This window comes from Anser brachyrhynchus (genome assembly GCF_964034855.1).
Source record: "Anser brachyrhynchus genome assembly, chromosome: 1".
Taxonomy (NCBI): Eukaryota; Metazoa; Chordata; class Aves; order Anseriformes; family Anatidae; genus Anser; species Anser brachyrhynchus.
The window spans coordinates 168656355-168676202 of record NC_137694.1 but is presented as its reverse complement, the minus strand read 5'-3'; the positions used below and the strand labels follow the sequence as shown (position 1 = coordinate 168676202).

Sequence of the window (19848 nt, the reverse complement as noted above, 5' to 3'; positions counted from 1 at the left end):
GCCTAATAAAACCTACTTCTCTGCAGCTGGTACCACTCTTTGTTCCAAAAGCCTTTCCTTCTCGTGTTCCTAGAGCACAACAAGTGCTTTCTCTTTGCATGGAAACAACCTCTCTGACTCTCCATTCCCTGCCATTTTATTTTTTTTTTTTTTTGAGATCTGTATCACCTGGTGAGTTTTCCATGTCTGTCTATGATGTTTTGTACATTGTCATTATTCTGTTGTCCTATTTCTTCAGTTTGTAGGGAGAATCGATTTCTCTCAGGACAATACTTGACACGAGTTGTCTGAACACTTATCACCTCTGCTGACTTCAACCGTTTTTTGTATTTATTTTAAAGAGCACCTATGATAAGACTTTTAGAGGTTCCCCATCACTAATGAAAGTTTCGTGTCCCTCCAGCAAATGACGTAGCAACTTCGTAAACTAACAGCTTTATAAGGTTGTTATGTTTTCCTCCTACAAGAAGTGTTTTATAGATGCCACAGATGCACAGAACCAGTTCCACCTTACCTTTGACATGGCTTCTCCCATCCTCCAACAGTGGTACTACTATAGTGTTGTTCATATTCCCAGGTGATCTCACAGCTGTATAGACAACAGGTACTGACTGTACCACCACGGGTATACGGTGCACATGACTCATTTTGTTGGACTGCAAGTTCATGGGGCTTGAAGGTGGAACTGGATGGATAATGTGCAAAAACTGCTGGCCTCCAACACCAGATGCAGAGGCCACAAGAGGACCTGGAGTTAATACTGATGGGACAGATGCTGCTGAGGATACCGACGTTATTACCGTGGGCGATGAAGCTGGTCGACTGGAAGAAGAAGAAGAAGTAGAAGTAGAAGAAGGGGAGGAGGCTGATGCTGTCATGGAAACTGGTGAAGATGAGGCTGCTGTAGGGGACGATCTGGCTTTGTTTATTGATAAGTCCACTGGTTCAGTCTGTGTTTGGAAATGGTCTGTAGATAATGAATCCTCCGGGGGATCTGCCTTCATGTTGTTTAGTAACAAGGGTACAGCTTCCATATCTGGGTAGTTGTGGACGTTTGGAGACTGTTGGGGAAGGACAAAAGGACATATTTTTAGTTACATATGTGGCTAAAGGTGATGTGAACACACAATTGCTAACACACACATATCAGACAAGTTGGTCCTGAAAACCACAGGATTTGTTCCTCTTTCTTGTGTCAGCTTGTAATTTAAAGGACAAATCATGATACAAAGCACACACTTGTTTAGTTTGAACAGATTATGAAGAAAATCTTCTATTCCCATTTCTTATAAGGCATCAGGATTAACTGTTTGAAATCACCCTGTTTCTTTGAAGTATTCTCAAACATTTTGGCTGTAAGAATTTTTAAACCTCCACGAGTAGCCACTATTTATATTGACAGAATATTTCCTCCTTAAGATACACCGCTACTCTCTTTTGTCATCCCCAATGGATATGGCCACCAACGTTTTTCAAACAACTTTCCAAATGTTTGAAGATTGTAATGTCCCCCTGCTTGTCTACCTTCTTCTAGTCTAAGCAGACCTTGCTTCATCTTTCTGTCATAAGTGACCTTTAAAAGAACAAGCCTTAGCACTTGTTTGCTCTCTGCAGCAATTTGTAATTTTGTCTACACCTCTTTTCAGAAGGTTGTGCCTTACACTAAATGCAGCACTTCGGTTCAGTGTTTGACTTTCTGTGTTCTCTACTGTTACAGATAATGAACTTGCAGGTCAGCAGACAGCCCCACACTTGTATGCTTACCTGTTAAAGGTAACAATGGCCGCAGCAATTCCTTATTCTGAATTAGCACGTTAGATATCCTTCATCAATGCTATTTTATGTTTTTTATTTGCTTTATATACTAATTAAGAACAATTTTCCTGAATTGGAAAAATAGCATGATGCTTAAGGCCAACTCTCTCAAAGCTGGTTGGTCTAAATTTATTCTAGACTGGTGTAATCTGCTATTTTTATAGTTTTATTCCTTATTTCTATCATCAAAGTGGTTAATAGAATTTTTGAATAATAATACTAGGGCAAAGATAGATCCCTGGAGAAGCCCATTTGATATATCTTTCCTTTTTGACAGCACATCATTAATAACTACTCCTAAAAAATGTTTTTCAAGCAGTTTTCAATAGGAAGAGCAAGGAAGGAAGTGCCCATCGATAACCTGGTAGTAAGACAAAGCACAGCTCTCAGCTACTCAGCTAAATACTTCCATGGCACTGCACTGCAGCAGTGATGCTCTGTGGGCTCAGTGCCACAGGCACACACGCTTCACTACCTACTGTAGTACAGGACCCAACCTAGACAAAAAAACATTTGCCAAGCTACTTAAAACCTTGACCCAAAACAATTCTTCCATACGTAGATCTAACAAGTCATCTTTCTATGGTACCTAAACAGCTCCAAATGCATTCTCTCATTCTCAGGATAATAGTATCTATGAAAAAATCAACATATTGTCAGAAACATTTAAAGCCACAAACATTTTAGTTAGTCTACTCTAAGTAGGCTTACAATCAAGCAAGCTATGAATTTGCTTTGGGATTTTTATAATTAACTATGTTAAATATTTTCATTGAGAATCCTCTTGGTTTTGAGTCAGAGCCAAATCTCATCACAGAATGGAGTTCTATTGCAAAAGGAAAATAGAAACACTAACATTAAAAATTGTAAGAACAACAGCCTAAGTGGATATTATCCCCAGCATGCTGAAAGACGAGACGTTTAGTAGATTCCATCCATTTGGCTGATTTAGATACGTTTTTGGACCTGACATTTCCCCCCATTTGAAAGCAAGAACATCTTTGGAACAGCAAGTCTCCTGCTCTATTCATATACAAATCACCTTAAAACAAAGGGACCCCAATTCATCTGGTCGCTAGACCCTGCTGTTCTCCTGTAACACAAGTAACAAAAGCAAAAATCCCCTTATAAAGATAGTGTAAAGGACACAGAGTAAAGAACAGGTCATTTTTCAAGGCCTCCACTAAACCATATCGCTAAGCTCTACATCCAAACGTCTTTTAAAGACTTCCAGGGATGGTGACTCAACCACTTCCCTGGGCAGCCCATTCCAATGCTTAATAACCCTTTCGGTAAAGAAGTACTTCCTAACATCCAACCTAAACTTCCCCTGGCACAACTTTAGCCCATTCCCCCTCGTCCTGTCACCAGGCACGTGGGAGAATAGACCAACCCCCACCTCTCTACAGCCTCCTTTAAGGTAACTGTAGAGCGCGATAAGGTCGCCCCTGAGCCTCCTCTTCTTCAGGCTGAACAAGCCCAGCTCCCTCAGCCGCTCCTCGTAAGCCTCGTTCTCCAGACCCCTCACCAGCTTCGTCGCCCTTCTCTGGACTCGCTTGAGCACCTCAACGCTCAGATTAAGAATGTCTTTGCTTTCGTAAATTCAGGCTCTCTCTCATTTCAGTCAACATTACAAAAGCCAGCAGGATACCATTAACTGCTTGTACATCCTTATACTTAAGACAAAAATTGTAAACAAATTAGTTTTGTTTTGTACTGGTGGTGGTCAACAGAGGCATCTACTCCAACAACTCGCTCCTTAGCAGTGACCCACACGTGGTGCAGGTGTTTCGCCAAGATCTCAATTTTAACCTAAGCTGCCAAAGCTCTATTTAAATTGTATCTGAATCAAAACTCTGAATATTATCGTTATTTACTGGATATGCACGGCATAACAAAACAAGACTTTTTCCAATGACAATGACTATTCCAGCATTAGGAACTACATGACTAAAAGTGAAAACTAAGCCAAAAGGGATAGCTGAATACTCAGCACTTTACTTTTTAGCATCTTCTACGAACATTATTAACTGAGATTTAACTGCTCATTTCCTTAGACAGTGAGTGCGGCCGTTGGTTTTATTTAATGGAACCACATCTTTTCTAATTCAGAGGCTCACAACACTACTGCTAGCATGTTCAGAGGTATACCCTCAGCCATTTTTTCAGCTCATAAAGTCAACTGGATTAAAAACGAGAGTGTTACAGTTTGTCCCCTCTGTACTGCCTTTCTACTCTTATCTACTGATCTGGGTGTCTTCTGGTGCTGTGGGCTTGTCTGACACTGATGTGGGGGTCAGAAACATATTTTCCCCAGTCGCCTCCCAGAAATGCCTGTGTTGCTTTTCCAAACTTTGTTCTGGTTTTAGGGGGTCTGAACTCTGTTGCTGAGGGTTTGGCAGCCTCCAGAGCATTTGGTGGGTCAGAAAGGGTTCAGCCTGAGGTCCCTGTAACCCCGTGGGCTGCCCTGGACACCAGCCCAGCCCACGGTGGTACGACACGGGGACATGTGGCTCCATGTGGCTTCTCCTGTCTCACTCCTCCTTCCCTCTGGTGTGAGGGAGGGGAACAGCTTCAGCCCCTGCCACAGCTGGGACTCAGAGGCAAACCTGGCAATGCTTCTCCCTGCAACACGGCTGCTGCAACCTTTCACCTGCAGAACGGGGCTGCTAACCATCACCTGAAACTCGGGCTGAAACAGAACCCAAAGACAGATTAGCACAGCTCCATACTAGAAAACGGCTGCTGAACAATGCTGTAGCCTCTTCTAGTCACCGTTCTTGGCTGGTGCTTTTTGTGCCTGCCCTTTAAAGCTGTGCACCAGTACTCTCTGCAGTGCTCCATTTCATTAGCTTGCCGCTAATGAATGCTGCCAGGCACGTAACACGTCATCTCCCTATTCACAAAGCATTTGTTGGCTGTGTAAAAAAGCATTCCTTACTGCCTGTTTCCCCATCTCTCATGGAAAAACAACCAGCCCACTGCACAACCAGACACAACATCTCGAGAGAAGCATGGTACAGTTATGGCTGATACTGAATTATCTGCTGGATGGACATCCTTTCCTGCACAGTTATACTTCACCTTCTTCCCAATCTCCTGAACGCTACCTCCTTTTAACTTCTGGTAGGCTTAATTTTGCAGCAGCCTCTTTCCACTCCTGGCAATCTTCTTGCAACGTCAGCGATGTCTCCCATCCATAACCAAGCCATGAAGAGCTCATCCTTCCCGCACAGCAGAGGTTAAAATCAGTGAAAACCCAAAACCCTTTTTTGTTTTTAGCAACTCATCCCAGCACCTTACACTCGTGAACTTCAGAGGGTACTAAGCTTCAGGGAGTCTTCGTGCTTTTGTGGACTTTTATCGCTCTGCACGGCAGAGTTTACAACCCCCAACAATCAGCTGTCTGCTTTTAAACTGCTCTTCCTTTCTGGCAGCATTCCCTCAAGGTCAGACAATTTGTAAGAAAGCGTACCAAAAAAGCTGTCCTTGATGACGGAAACCGAACAGACTAAATTTAGCATTTATAAAATAAGCTGGCTTTGAGGACAGGAAGTGAAAAAATAAATTGCTAACCATTTAACTCTTCAAACATCACCAAAAAAATACTGCTTAGTTGTCATCGTGCTGCCACACCTCATTCTGCTCTGGCAGCAGCGATTTGAGGCAGGACAATTTTGTTTTGTCAGAGCTAAAGGAGGGTGTGATGAGAACATCATACATACTTCTCATTTCTGAAAAGCTTGCCACTATCTTAGGCATGTCGTCGCCACGGCTGCACCAAAAGGGAGGAGGCTGAGCAGTGCAGGTACACGGTCTGCTGGGCTGGCAGTGCAGAACCGTGCCCAGCTAAAACAGCTTTCAGCTCCGGCTGTCATGCTTGGAGGGTGAAACCCAAATTACCAGGAATATTCTGCAGGTCACAGATTTTAACATTTCACGTTAAAAGAAACTCATGCTAGGTTTGAAATAACAAAACCCACTTGCTCTAGCAGAAGTAATTTTGCTTCTGCATAGCACACAGATGTGTTTGCAAGGCTAAAGGCATGAAGCGGGCACGCAGGTGGACTGGGTGTATGAAACAGCGTGCTCTTTTTTAGTATGATACTTGTTTTTTTATAATTAAAAATGGAATATTTTCCTAATCTCTCCTTTAGATAAGGGTAGAAAATTCATCTCCCTGACCTTGTGGTTCTGCAGCAGTTGTCACAAAGCCTGTCTTCCTATATGAGTTTTGCCCTGTTGTGCCCCACCTAGGCACTTGCAGAGTATGAAAGGCTGACACACAGCTAGCTTGAGTAAGTAGCAGCTTGGGCACTTCAAAAGGTGCCCAATCCTTTACTCAGGGTCTTTTTTGTTTGTTTGTTTTTTATTACTAATCTAGGAGTAAACTCTTTTTAAAATTACGGGAAGAGATGTTTTTGAAAACCCCTTCCCGTCATGAGAAATTACATTCACAATACTCACACGCTTCCGCCTGAAAAGCTCCACTTCAACCAAAGCAAGCAAAACACTCTTAAAAAGGGAGAAATATGGCAACCTGGGGGAAAAAAAAATAACTAAACAACCTGTATTTGAAATACCCTGCTACCCCCTGGAAGACACATCTGAGACTCAACTATGCTCACTCGGAGATGTAGCTATCACCATTATCAATTTGTACATGAGGCTATATCAGGATAGTGCCCTGTTGATGAAGGCTGCTGCTCCAAGCCTTCCCATGCTAACAAAACTGCTCAGTCTGGATACATTAGACAAATGCAGGAGGTCACACTGAAGAAGACAGCAAAATGCAAGACAGCTGGATCTTTCTGCTTTTTACTGGAAACTTAAATTAAAAAGTGGTTTAGAATAAGTTTTCGAGAAATGACTGGTCAAGGTCAAGGTGAAATTTGTGTTCGAAGCAAAAAAAAGATTCATCCCAAGAGGTTGCACTCCCAAGTTAGGGTGAGTCTGACTCTATTACAACTCCCATTTAAACTTTTCTAAAAAGCACCAGTCGGCACTGTGAGAGACAGAGGGTTGAGTCCAGGGTTGGTTAAAATATAAAGGGGTTCAATGAAAACTCGATTAAACAAATTGAAATGGATTCAACTGGAGAGACTGAATGATCCCCACTTTAAGGTACTCGTGATTCACTTAATGGATCATTATCTCAGCATAATACTTGGATGTTTGATTTCAAAGTGGATATTTCCAACTCTTAATGCCTAAAATAGAATTTCTATTCTCTTTGTGATTCTGAAGAGGCAAAATAAACTCAGCACACGTGGTGAGGTACAGGTGACCTTTGCCTGCAGAGTGTTGCTTGATGTGCAGAACCTACAGAAAAAGACCCCAAATAAAACAGCATTACTGTGAGCTGGGGAGACCAAATTCAAACCAACCATTCATAAATAGACAAGCAAAAATTCAAGCTCCAAAGCTGTAAAACACTCTATTAACTTTTTCCTGAACAGTCACACTAAGGCACTGCTGCACTCCGTGTGGAGGTATTCCACTACTACTGCAATAATAAAAAAAGTACCACAGGCTCAAACCTTTTGTAACAGCTCAAACTAGGAGCGAGGGAATGTGCTTAAAACCGAAGAGAGATCCCTATACAAACAGCATTAATTTTTGAACATGTTTAACAGTGAACACAAATACACTTAGTGTGAAATGACTTATTTTTAAATAATGCATTTCCGAAGACAGAATAAGCATTAAGGTTACTTGGTATTTAACTCTCCCATCCCAAAACGTACAGATTTACCAAAGCGTATCTCCCATGGCACCTAAGGAGAACCAGTGATTACCACCTCCTATACCCCTATAAACTCATCAGCCCCGGTACAATCTAATAAGTTAAATGTAAAAATAATACATTTCTTGAACATGATGCCAAATACACAGTACTTCAAACTCTTGAGAGCCCTGCCCCAACGCTTCATAAAAGAAAAAAAAAAACAAGAAACCCTACCCCCTCAATCCCTAAATCATTAACACATTCAGAAAACTAGACGTTGAGCATAGATGTGTTATTTATACTTGAGCAGTGTTACTAGAATCCTCTATCAAATGAAGAATCTGTTGAAACTAATTTATGCCTATTGCTATGACACAATACTTCAAGAGAACCAAGAGCCTAACAAACATGTTCAACAACAGCAGTGTAATGTCACCTGTGATATTACTTGCTTCAAGCATATAAAGAATACTGATAATGTATTTGTATTCCTTGTACTAATCCACTTTAGATTTGAGAATAATTTCTGAAAAAACAGGAGATCCTTCAATAATGGTTAAGGGGGAGGTAAAACACTGTTTAAAGTACCTTATTCCCCTCAATTCATAATCATTCTTCACATTAAAAAAACAGTTTATAAAATCCCAAACAATCAAAATTTTACATATCCACTTAACAGTACTCATAAATTTTTCTCTCAGGTTTTTGGAGTAATTCTTCTTCTTTTTAATTTCCGTTAGTTCTTTATTTTCCCTAATCCCCCTTTAAATCAGAATCTTTCCATTTAGTTTATCTAAAGACTATGCATTGAATAGTACTATGAGTTAAATGAGATTATTTGAGTTAATAAATTTGATTCCTTGATGCTTGTGTTGTAAAGTAATAAGAAAATAATGTACTAAACATACACTGGGAATTTTTAATTAATTTGGTTTGTCAGTATAAACTAGTTATCTAGCATGAAACTGAATACATCAGGAACTTTTTGCAAGTACCTCCCAAACAGATTTGCTGCTAGAGAGGTCCAACAAACTAGCGAGGCTTAGTGAAAGTCAGTTTTGAAAAAAAGTGCTCAGCAGCATTTACGTTTCTAGGTGAAAATATTCAAACTATATTTTAACATTTATTTCTATCTAACATAGAAGTATTCAATGCTTGCAAGCAAACCGACTTGCTCTGAGAAATGACAGCCTGAAGAATAACTTGCAGTCAGTAATTTCCTGAAGTTAAAATTTTTATGCAAAGATTTGGCCCCGGAATATTCATAGATGTAGTAGCAATATGAGGACTATGACAAATAATCCCTGAATTATTTAGCTATCTGCAAGCTGATGAACAGTTCCAGGTGACACTCAGTCATGTCCCCACCAGCCTTGGAGCTCAGCAGTCCCAGAGGGATCTCACACATCCAAGTCATTCCTCCTTGGGCACGTGGTGCCAGACACCGTAACGGGGCTCTGTGCACCAGGCAAGTACAGCTGATGTGAAAAAGGCATAAAAGACTGGGCAGCTAATTCTTTTTAGTTATTCCTCTGTAGTCAGTCTTCCTCGCGTGTTCCCTCTAGCAGGAAAACACCCACGAACTACAGGAGGTGGCAACAATTCTTCAGCTACTTGAAAAATACATCAGGAGCAGTGGTGGTGCCGTGCCCCAAACTCACATGTAACTTGTCTTCCATACACTGCAACGGGGTTTCTCTGTCTCATCCTGCGTGTCTCTGTTTATCTTAATTTCCACAAGAAGGATTCATTTTCCCAAACGAACCTCCTTTTTCTCTTTGTTGTCCTTCATTCTGAGGTTTTGCTGATTTTATTCTTCTAACCTCTGAACTGAGATTGCATCTCAATTTCAACACACTTCTCCTTACTAAAATAAGTACATTGAGTAGTACTAACTATAGTCAGATCTGACTGAAAGCAATCCTTACAGTAGTTTGGGGAGAGAAAAGAGAGAAAAAAGAAAAAAAAAAAGAAGAAAAAAAAAAAAGAAGATTCACTTCAGACAGGAAAAAAATGATTAAGTAAGGATTTACTAAAACTAGCAAACTCCAGCATGTTCCTCGGAAAGAACGGGGAATAACAGCACTGTCTGGAAAAGGCCCTACAGAGACGGACAAAATGCAAAGACTGGGTCTAGAGCTCTCTGATACCAAGTTCTGGATGGAAGGGCTGGGATATGAACAGCAAAGAGACCAGAGCTCCAAGGGACCATACCATGAGAGGTGAGCTGCAAATTAAGGGATTCCACAATTTTAAATACTAAATGAGCCACTAGGTCACATAATGTCACCTCAGAGGCAACTGAAGAAGATGATGGCGAGAAGGAAATGGTGCCCATCTCCCCGGGTGGTGGGGCTGGCTGCCAAGGCTGCAGGGCTTGATCGCTGCAAGGATGAGCGTGCATGACCCAGCCCGGAGGGGACGAGATGGTCAAGCCTGGTGTGGCTGGACAAAAGGCTGTGTGCCAAGTAAAGCAGAATGCCTTGCCAGCGGCTGGCACTGGACACAAAGCTGCCAAGATACATCATTCCTCCACTGTCAGCAGACATCCCCGAAACCCACTGGTGAAACATCCTGCCTCTCCGTAACACCAGTCCACAAAAAATGAGGATAAGCAGTGCATATTGCAGTAATTGCCCACTGAGGGTCTGAGCAAAGTTAGCAAAGACATTCCTAACATTCCCCAAAGGCAGATTGCTTAATCTGTCAGGCTTAGTAATGTTGCCTTAACACAGTTTTTGGGAAACAAAGATGGAAATGGCTGTTTTTGACTTATTCCCCAAAAGTGATTGCGCTCTTATATAAACTATAAATATGTAGATTTGGAAAATTAGTTTTTAATGCGTCTGGAATGGACTTGGATTCAACTCGCTGACCCGATACGTCACAGTACTTACTGCTACAGAAGACCAGTAATAAAAACCTAACCCTGTACGTGCACCTTTTCTGAGTCTTTAATAAATAAGCATAGAATCACAGAATATCCTGACTTGGAAGGGACCCACAAGGATCATCAAGTCCAACCCCTGGCTCCGCACAGGGCCACCCAAATATCAGACCACGTGTTTGAGAGTGTTGTCCAAACGCTTCTTGAACTCAGAATACACATGATCAAAATTACAGTCAAGGGGTAAAAAAGGTAGGATATGGATTATGAGATGGACAACCTACTGACACAATACGTGGAACAGCAGACAAATGCTCAGATACAGACCTGGAGCTGACCTGTTTTGGCTTCAACCTATGGCAATACTAAGCACTTACTGACTATTGAAAGCTGATTATTCTTCAGAAGTCTCTGTTAGGTGCAGATAATACACACTACTTCCACTTAATAGAAGGGAAAATGTAGGGGGAGAATCTGAAGAGATTTTTCAGAACCATAATATCAAAAGTTCAGAATTACAACATTAGAGCTAACACATTATAATACATTAAAAAATAAAATTAAACCTATCATAACCATGAAGCCATATATTATTTTATTATTTCTGATTTTTAAGGTTACTGAAGATAAATGGCATAGAACAAAATCTATTACTATCCAGAAATTTCCACACTATAAAGCTTACACTGTGTACGTCTAACAACTTTTATTATTTGAAACTATCACACTTGAAATCTGAGGCAACTATACACTCACATTCTTATTTCTTGGTATCTTTAACCATGAGAGCAACATAAAATTAACTCAACTAGATATTTTTAAATTGTTAATAATATCCCAGTGATTTTTACTACACAGCAGAAGAAACTGTATTTTACTTGTTTTTCTCAGAACAGAGTCATACAAAACAAATATGATCACCATGTTATTAGTCATGCATGACATCACTCTAAGTTTGTTCAGGAGGAGTAATTGTTTTTAAGAGAGGAAACATCAATTTTCAAAGAAGTTGTTGATAGTTTGCGTCAACTTCAGAATGTATGACGTTCCCTAAAATTAAATTTTGTTAGAGACAAAATCATTGGTTTTTGACAAGTAATACATATAAAGTACCAGATTAGACACTTGAAGGCTAAACTGCAAGTAAAACAGTTCTCTTGAGTCCCCTTGAGAGATAGGTTTTAATTTAATGGAAACTTCTTACATGCTCTCCATGGTGACGGGGGCAACAAGACAAACTATTTCTCCCACTTGTCCAGAGGAAAAGAGAAGGAAATGGATAGAAGAAACCGTTTAGCTTGGTCCACCAATTATCTTTCAACAGAAAGAAAAGTTTCATTTTATTTTCTAGCTCTTTGGAAGTATTTGAAGTTTTTTTTAAAAAAAATCATCATTAAAGATGCACGTTGACCCATTTAATATTTCAGCAAAGAACATACATCACTTATTTTCTGATGTTTCTGTTATTTCTTTACTGATTATAACAAGCTAGTGAATTCCCAAAAGTTTTTGACTGACCTGAATCTCCTTTTTTTTTTTTTCCCTAAATAAAACAACATTAGATGCAACACCACGTGCCACCTGGTACTGAGTATGGAGATGTTTTACAACATCACTGAAATCACTCCCCACCTTTGAACCAAAGTAACTGTTACTGACAAAGAAAGAGGGTCCTTAACTCCCTATTTACATTGACACTGAGAATTTATTGTTGCATTTTTTACAGAACCACAGAATGGTATGGGTTGGAAAGGACCTTAAAGATCATCTAGCTCCAACCCCCTGCCATGGGCAGGGACACCTCCCACCAGACCAGGTTGCTCAAAGCCCCATCCAGCCTGGCCTTGAACACTTCCAGGGAGGGGGCATCCACAGTTTCTCTGGGCAACCTGGTCCGGTGCCTCACCTCCCTGAGAGCAAAGAATTTCCTACTTATATCTGATCTAAAACTACCTTCTTTTAGTTTAAAACCATTCCCCTTGTCCTGTTGCTATGATCTGTGATAAAAGAGTCCTTCCCCTCTTTTTATATGCACACACAGACACATGGGTTCACCCTAGTTAATAGCCAATGCTTACACGAAGGATCCGAATGAACATTTCCATAAGACTCATCATTACTGTTCAAGGACCAATGAGGTTTAAGGTGCAAGTGTTGAGGTTTAAGGCTTAAGGTGCAAGAGTTAATTCACTCCTGCGTGGTTTCCTGCTTTGCTGCTCTGACTCAAAGAGGAGATGAGCTACATGCAAAAACCCACATTCTTATTTACTTTGGGAGGGGTGCATGAGGTAACTTTAAAAGAAGCAAAAGCTGAATTGTTCTATTTTTTCACTAACCATCATTACCATTCACCAAAAAAAAAAAAAGATCAGCACAACAAATACATCTCTGAGTAGACATACTCAAGTTTCTGCTTCTCCAGAGACACAGACACTATTTCTCTTGTTGACACGTGGGTCCTGTGTTTAAGCTACTTTACAGTGCTAATTAGTACTGACAACTCTTAATATATTACAACTTAAATAGGAGAAATCACACTTCGGCTTTGTTGTTGGTGGTTTTTTTTTCCCACCGAATAAAAAAGACTCTCTCTCACTTCATAATAAACATAATTGTATGTTGCATCTTGAAAATCTAACACAAGAAAACTAAAAGCTCTAAATTGCAGCTGCTTTAAAAATGGCTTGGTATCTCACGAGTTTCCTGCAATAATTCAAGACTTTTACATTCAATCAGTACAGAGGATTGTTTCTGATGCAGCCACACATGAGCAGACAGCCACAGTTCCTCTGCGATGCCACCTAGGGCAGAGCCACAGTGCAATTGACCCTCCCATGGCCATGGCAAGGAGCTCATCTTGTGTACACTTCCCAAGCAACAAACTTCTCAGTAAGTGCCATACCTGCACAGATCAGGGAGTACATCACATGCATTTCCAATCGTGAGCAGGCCAGTCTTCCAGAGAAAGGTTGAAACAGCTATGGAAATGAGCAATTGTGGAAAATTCTGACAGGGAAGGTTTCTTATACCCTCATTATTTACACTCTAGAAGGAGTTAAGCACTTCAGATGAACTTTGTAAGGAAAAAAGATCGAGAATCAAGATGCCACCAGCAATCTGTCTGGTTGAGCACGTCCCATTAAAAGAGAAAAATGCTGTTGAGAACACCACTCTTGAAAAATTTGCCTTGCCGCAGCCTGGCAAGTAAACTACGATCAAAATTCTCTCCCTCTCCCTCCTGTCCAGTAAATCTTAAAGCCTGTAAATCAGACCAGTTTCAAAAGGATGCATCAGAAGGATCCCATCTCGGAACAGCCTCGTAACTGCACCTCGTAAACCATAAAAAGCCTCATAAATAGAGTTCTCCTTGTGAGTACCGGAGACAGACTTGAATCTCTTCAGGCACTGCTGCAAACTGAAGCCAGGTCTTCCACATCATTAGTGGTTAAGTGGTCCATGCTTCTGAGTAAAAAGAGGGCACAAACATTACCTGCTACTTCTGTGCTTCAAAATACAAGGTTTGGGGGCATCTAAAGCAGAGGCTGAGTCAAAGCAGTAAAAGTTTAATATCTCAACTGCCAGGTCAGATACCCTTGACAGGAGATATATATAGATCACCTGTTTTCCTGGTCCTGATCAGACACAGACATCACTGAGCTGTTCTGCTTTTAAAAAGCACCACATACACATAAACAAGATTTTAGGTCCTAAGAACTGTAAAGTGTTGTATACAATAGATAATAAATAAAAAAATCCCATCCCTCCAAATTTTTGTGGTCAAATAGAAGATTTAAGGATTTCAGTTTTGAATTATGGCACCGAAATCCCTATGGATGTTCCATTTCAGGAACAGATCAGTCTAAAAGCTGTTTGCCTAGCTGTGCAGAGGATCAGTCCCTTTTCCAAGGGAGAAGAGGAAAGTCAGATGCACACTTGAATATGACCAGGTGTCCAAATGACTAGCTGACATGGACAGCATTTAGAACGACAGCAGTGCTGTGAAAAGACTGTTTATAATCCCATTACAAGATTTTAATAGAATGACTCACAGTTAATATACACCCAGGTGGTCTTCACAGACAGATGAGGTACTTCATCATAGTACATGGTAACAAGAACTTTGATATACAAGGGCCTATTCTTCAAATGCAGAAAGCATTTCTGAGGAATCTGTTCAACTTCAAACCCAATGACTCTACCGCTCAGACAGCAATTTATATTCAGCTTATAACTAATCCAGTGCCTGCATAGAATATAATTGATAACTTTATTGCTTTATTATCCTGGAATGTAACAACAAGCTTTATCACCATTTTTCCCCTTGCCTTCCTTTTTAAAAACTGAATTCTTCTTATGTGGAAGGAAAATAACAGCTATATTCTACTGTCGATCACAGATATTGTAATTTTATTAAATTTAAGGTAAGTAACAATCATACTTAAAGGCCATCATTTGGACTGTGCAAAGCCAGCTGCATTAGCCTGAAGACTAACTGCAGCAGCTGCGCTACGTGGAAGGCTACAGCAAAGTCAGTGCCAATACACCCGTACACCAGAGGAAGAGGGTTTTGCTTGCCAACTTGCTTTTCTGTTTGTTTGCTTTGGTATGCGACTGTAACATCCTGCAAAATTTGCTTGTTTAGCTTTATGAACACATACAAGTGTTCAACATCACATTAGACCGTGGATCAGCCCCAGTGCCAGTCCTGTGGGATGCAGCCATTGCGGAGCGTGACCAGGGCTGCTGCTGACCCAGCTAATGATCCCTCTTCTGAGGGAACAGCTTTGCAAACGGCCCAGAGAGCCAGCTTACCAAATGATCTGCTCCGACTGTTAAAAATATGTCCCAACAGAGCTGGTCGTTAAAATAGTGGGGCCAGTTGACCGCCAAAAAGATTACTGAACCTAAGTATTTACCCAGGGAATTCTCAGGTTATTAATTCATACGCGGCGCCTCAGGAGAGAAAGAACGTTTGTTTAGGCCAGAATTTGCAGACTGTGTCCTAGTTCAGGCACCAGTGCTATTTCAAAATGCTGGCCTTGATGCACTCAAATACGAAAGAGTAAGGAAGAGAATATTTAAGAGAAAACAACCAAACTTTGTATAGGACTATTTAAGATATAAATCTAGGAAAAGGGAGAAATTTGGCAAGCAAAACATATTTCTTGCTTCGCCTTCATCTTAACTGTCTCCAAAGATTTCACAGTCTAGAGAACAATATTAATGCACATAATACAGTTGATCTTGGAAATATTGATTACACACCAAAAGCATGACATTTGAAATCACAATTTCATTACATCCTGAAGTAACAGCAGTGTCATAGAGGGATATGTTTATTATTTTGAGACTAAGCCAGTTATCTCTGGAAAATGAGTTTACTCTGTAACTCTTTCATGATACAGAAATAAGTCTTAGAAAGAGAACGTAGCCCTTGTGGAAGCAATTGTGTACAACAATGACAAGAAATGCCATAACTGGTTCTTGAAAAGCTATCCCTAAGTTCATATTGAGTTCAATAAGCCTGAAAGGTTGTGAATGGCATGAGATGTTTTTTACAGTACTTCCCTGTAAGTATTAGCTTCGTCTGGTAAAAGAACTAGTCCGGCTGTTCTCAAACAAATCCTCCTGGGGAAGAGATGTCTTTGAGTCTTGTCTTCAATCTTTCAGATCTGGCAGGAAAGCCAAATCCTTGGTACATAAATAGTACAAAGTATGCCAGTCATTTGCCCTCCACGTGTATTTTCAGTATGACATAGAACAGTGTAAAAATTAAGGAAGAAGAAATAATAATAATAAAAAAAGGAAAAACAATAGGAAATAGAGAGGGAGATTTGAACCAATTCACCTATTTAGTTCAAGTTTTTCCTAAAGGATCCAAGAAAGACAACTAGGAAAAGCATGCCCTTTGTGAACAGGTTTAAATTCACACACTGAATTTTGCATTTTCCACTGTACAAAAAGGGAGAAAGATCTCCCTTGGGCTAGACGATCTCTAAACCATGGCTAGCACTCTAGTGTCCTTGCACAAAAAGAGTATATGCAAATAAATCTTTTCGTAAACTAAAATGCAATGGCTTAAAAATCAGAATATATTATTTGTTTAAAATACAGCATGATTATTTCTGATATGTTACTGCTATTGATTTCTTAACCTAGACAAAAAACAAAACAAAACAAAACAAAAGTTCCTTAATAGATAGGTAGCTTATGAAATTTGAAAAGCACTTAATTGTCAACTATTATTCTATTTATGGTACTCATGGGTCAACGCAACTCTTGAAATCTTGCTGAAGATCTTGAGAGCTGGTTTTAGTTAACTTAGTTAACTTAACCACCAAATAAACTGGATAAAACACTACAGCTGAAGCCAATGAACCAAAACACATTACAGATTAAAAACTAATAAAATCCAAAAAAAATTACTGATGAAGTAACTGTCAAAATGTTTTTATTATGACAATAAAACCACAGAACATGTATTAGGCTTAACTGCCTTTTATAAATATTTGAGAGTGTTCTTTGAATACTGTAAAAAGAAAAAAAGCACCAAGAGCTGGCATCATAAAGGTGTGCCACAAACAGGTTGCAGTTAGGGACATTATTGCATATATTTCGTAAATATAAATATACCATAATTTAGATGACTACAGAGTAATGTGGGCACATGAGCTAGGGTTTTAATGTTTGGTTTTAGAGGCCATGGAGCTGCTGTCTCCGCAAGGACCAGATCGGCCCTCCAGAATCCAGGCTTCCAGCCAGAAAGCTTCCCATTGCTAAACAGGTCCTAATACCTAATACTTGCACATTCACTGAAATCGACTAAAGCTAAGGCAACAAAACACAGCTTTGAGAGATTTTTCTAATTTTCCATCTGTGTAACGGAAGAAGGCAATTCTTGCTATAATTACAACATAAAAGGGGATAATAAAGATTTCAGTCCTTTTGAATTCCTAACTGGAGACTCCACGCTGCAAAATGTGTAAGAAATGAAAAAACGAAGCAAATTACCTCAATAAGGGATAGCCTTGTTGAGATACTCTGGTTGATTTCCTCAATCTGCCTGTATCCCCTTCGATTTGTCATGATTGACCATTGGCCAAACGTGTGGATGGTCAGAACATGACTGAAGTAAAAACATGTAGCACAGTAGGAAGCAGAAATTGGATGACATTAATTGCCTACACTAAAAGATGAAAAGAAAAATACACCCAGATATAGGATGTTCCAGAAAGATTTTTTTTCTCCTTCTTTAAACAAGGCACCATTTGGAGTCTTTTAGAGGACACTAGAGTTAGAGGATGTCAAGAATACTGAATTTTAACTTCAGCTTGGTTTTCCCAGGAAGGATTTAATGCCTTTAGGGCAACCAAGGGAAGTACAGGTATTACAAAGATTTATGACCAGAAACCAGTGAACTAGTTTGATTAACTCTCAAAAGAAAACTCTGAAGTGACCAACACAATGAAAATATCTATATAGTCATAACTGACTTTGACAAAATGGAGTGAAATTCTGGGTTTGCATTCATTACAGAGATATTTTTAAACACGAAAATTAATAATATGTTGGAGATTAGAAAGAATGAGTTTGCATGTACATTGCTGTCTTTTCATCACAAAATTACTGAAAATTAAGATATTTACCCTGAATTTATATTACGGAAGTCACAATGTAACCCAATACAACGTGTGTTTTAGATGCTATTACTATACACATAAAACAAAGAGAATACTAGAAAAACTCTTTGTGCTGTTATGAAATGGCATAGGTGGCCAATGCAGCATCAGGAAGGTGTGACCAAGTTCAGTTTGTGACACACTTCAATTCACCAAATCAGTTCAACCTACTGAATAAAAAATTCTTACAAAGCAGATGGCAAACATGAAAAACAATTTTTATCTTCTATTAATAATGACTAAATTCATCTGATCTCCATGGACAATGAGATAAAACTTTTTTGCTTGCTTAAACTGAGAAGATTACTAGTAATACAAGAATAGGCATTAATGTGAGAACTTCAGAGCTGGCCTCACATGTCCCTAATGCCTGAGACAGCTACAGGAGTGCTGCTGAGCTCCAGCAGTGTTTGGCTTCATCAATAGTTAACTCTCTCCTGACACCATCTGCTTACACCACAGTAAAAGAAGTGGTAAATGCTTAACAGGGAGGAAATCGATGACTGAGTATTTGGCAGCTACAATCACTACAGCGTTTATTTTTGGGTGATGAATCACCGCGTTTAACCCAGCCACACAGTGCTGGTATATTCGCTTTGCAGAAAACCTCTTTTCCAGACAGTACAGGCCTTAGGCAACAAACACCTTGCTTGGTAGGGCCGTGTCTAGAGACAATTTTGGACAAATATGAAAATCTGATGGTCCAATCGTTCCCCTGTACTCAGCTCCAGTGAGGCCGTACCTCGAGTGCTGTGTTCAGTTTTTTCCCCTCACTACAAGAAGGACATCGAGACCCTGGAACGCTGGTGAAGGGCCCGGAACACAAGTCCTGTGGGGAGCGGCTGAGGGAGCTGGGGTTGTTTAGTCTGGGGAAGACGAGGCTCATGGAGACCTTATTGCTCTCTACAGCTGCCTGAAAGGAAGGTGTGGGGAGCTGGGGGTCGGCCTCTTCTCACAGGTAACTAGTGATAGGACTAGAGGGAATGGCCTCAAGTTGCACCAGGGGAGGTTTGGGCTGGAAATTAGGAGACATTTCTTCTCAGAAAGAGCAGTCAGGCATTGGAACGGGTTGCCCAGGGAAGTGGTAGAGTCACCATCCCTGGGGGTGTTCAAGGCAAGGCTGGACACAGTGCTTAGGGACATGGTTTAGTGGGTGATATTGGTGGTACAGTGATGGTTGGACCAGGTGATTTTGAAGGTCTTTTCTAACCTTAATGATTCTATGGCCCACGGTCATTTGCCAGCCACCCAACCAAACTATGAGAATATGGGACGACCTGTTTGTAGATCTCAAAGATACTGCGTGTAGTCAATAACAATCACCTTTTCCTTCACAGACAGTCAAAATTGTCCAAGATGGAGGATTCACTGCAGCCATGCAAGGTGTCAGTGACAGAGCCCAGAGCAAGAGCCGGATCTACTCCCTTGCAGCCCAGTTCCATTAAACTGATGTCACACCAGCACAATAATTCTTCAACCTGTCAAAACTTTGAATGAACTTGCAAAAACTGGACACAACACTGGATAAGCAAAAACTGGAAAAACCCCTGACTAACCATTTTGATCTAGTCAGCTGAAGTATGTCTCTGATATCCCACTCTCCTTTGGCAGCCTCACTGCAGGCTGCCTGGGACGAGGGCCAGGAGACACACCCAAAGTCGTCATGGGCTAGAAATTTCACTCTGACTACCTTCAAAGCCCAAGATGACAGTGAGGTGAAGCAGCTTTGTTTGGAAATA

At 40.4% G+C, this 19848-nt stretch overlaps 1 protein-coding gene across 21 annotated transcripts in view; it reads right to left on the bottom strand.

Annotated features, from left to right (window-relative positions):
• KLF12 (KLF transcription factor 12) overlaps positions 1-19848 on the bottom strand; it is a 246156-nt gene that overhangs the window by 95243 nt on the left and 131065 nt on the right. For 20 of the 21 annotated variants that reach the window (XM_080556836.1, XM_080556823.1, XM_080556838.1 and 17 more), the window contains one exon: positions 515-1061. In XM_080556836.1, the coding sequence (XP_080412962.1) occupies positions 515-1061 (547 nt within the window). Of the gene's footprint in view, positions 1-514; positions 1062-4899; positions 16192-19848 lie in introns of those variants that run through there. The other variant, XM_080556827.1, reaches the window with a different exon arrangement.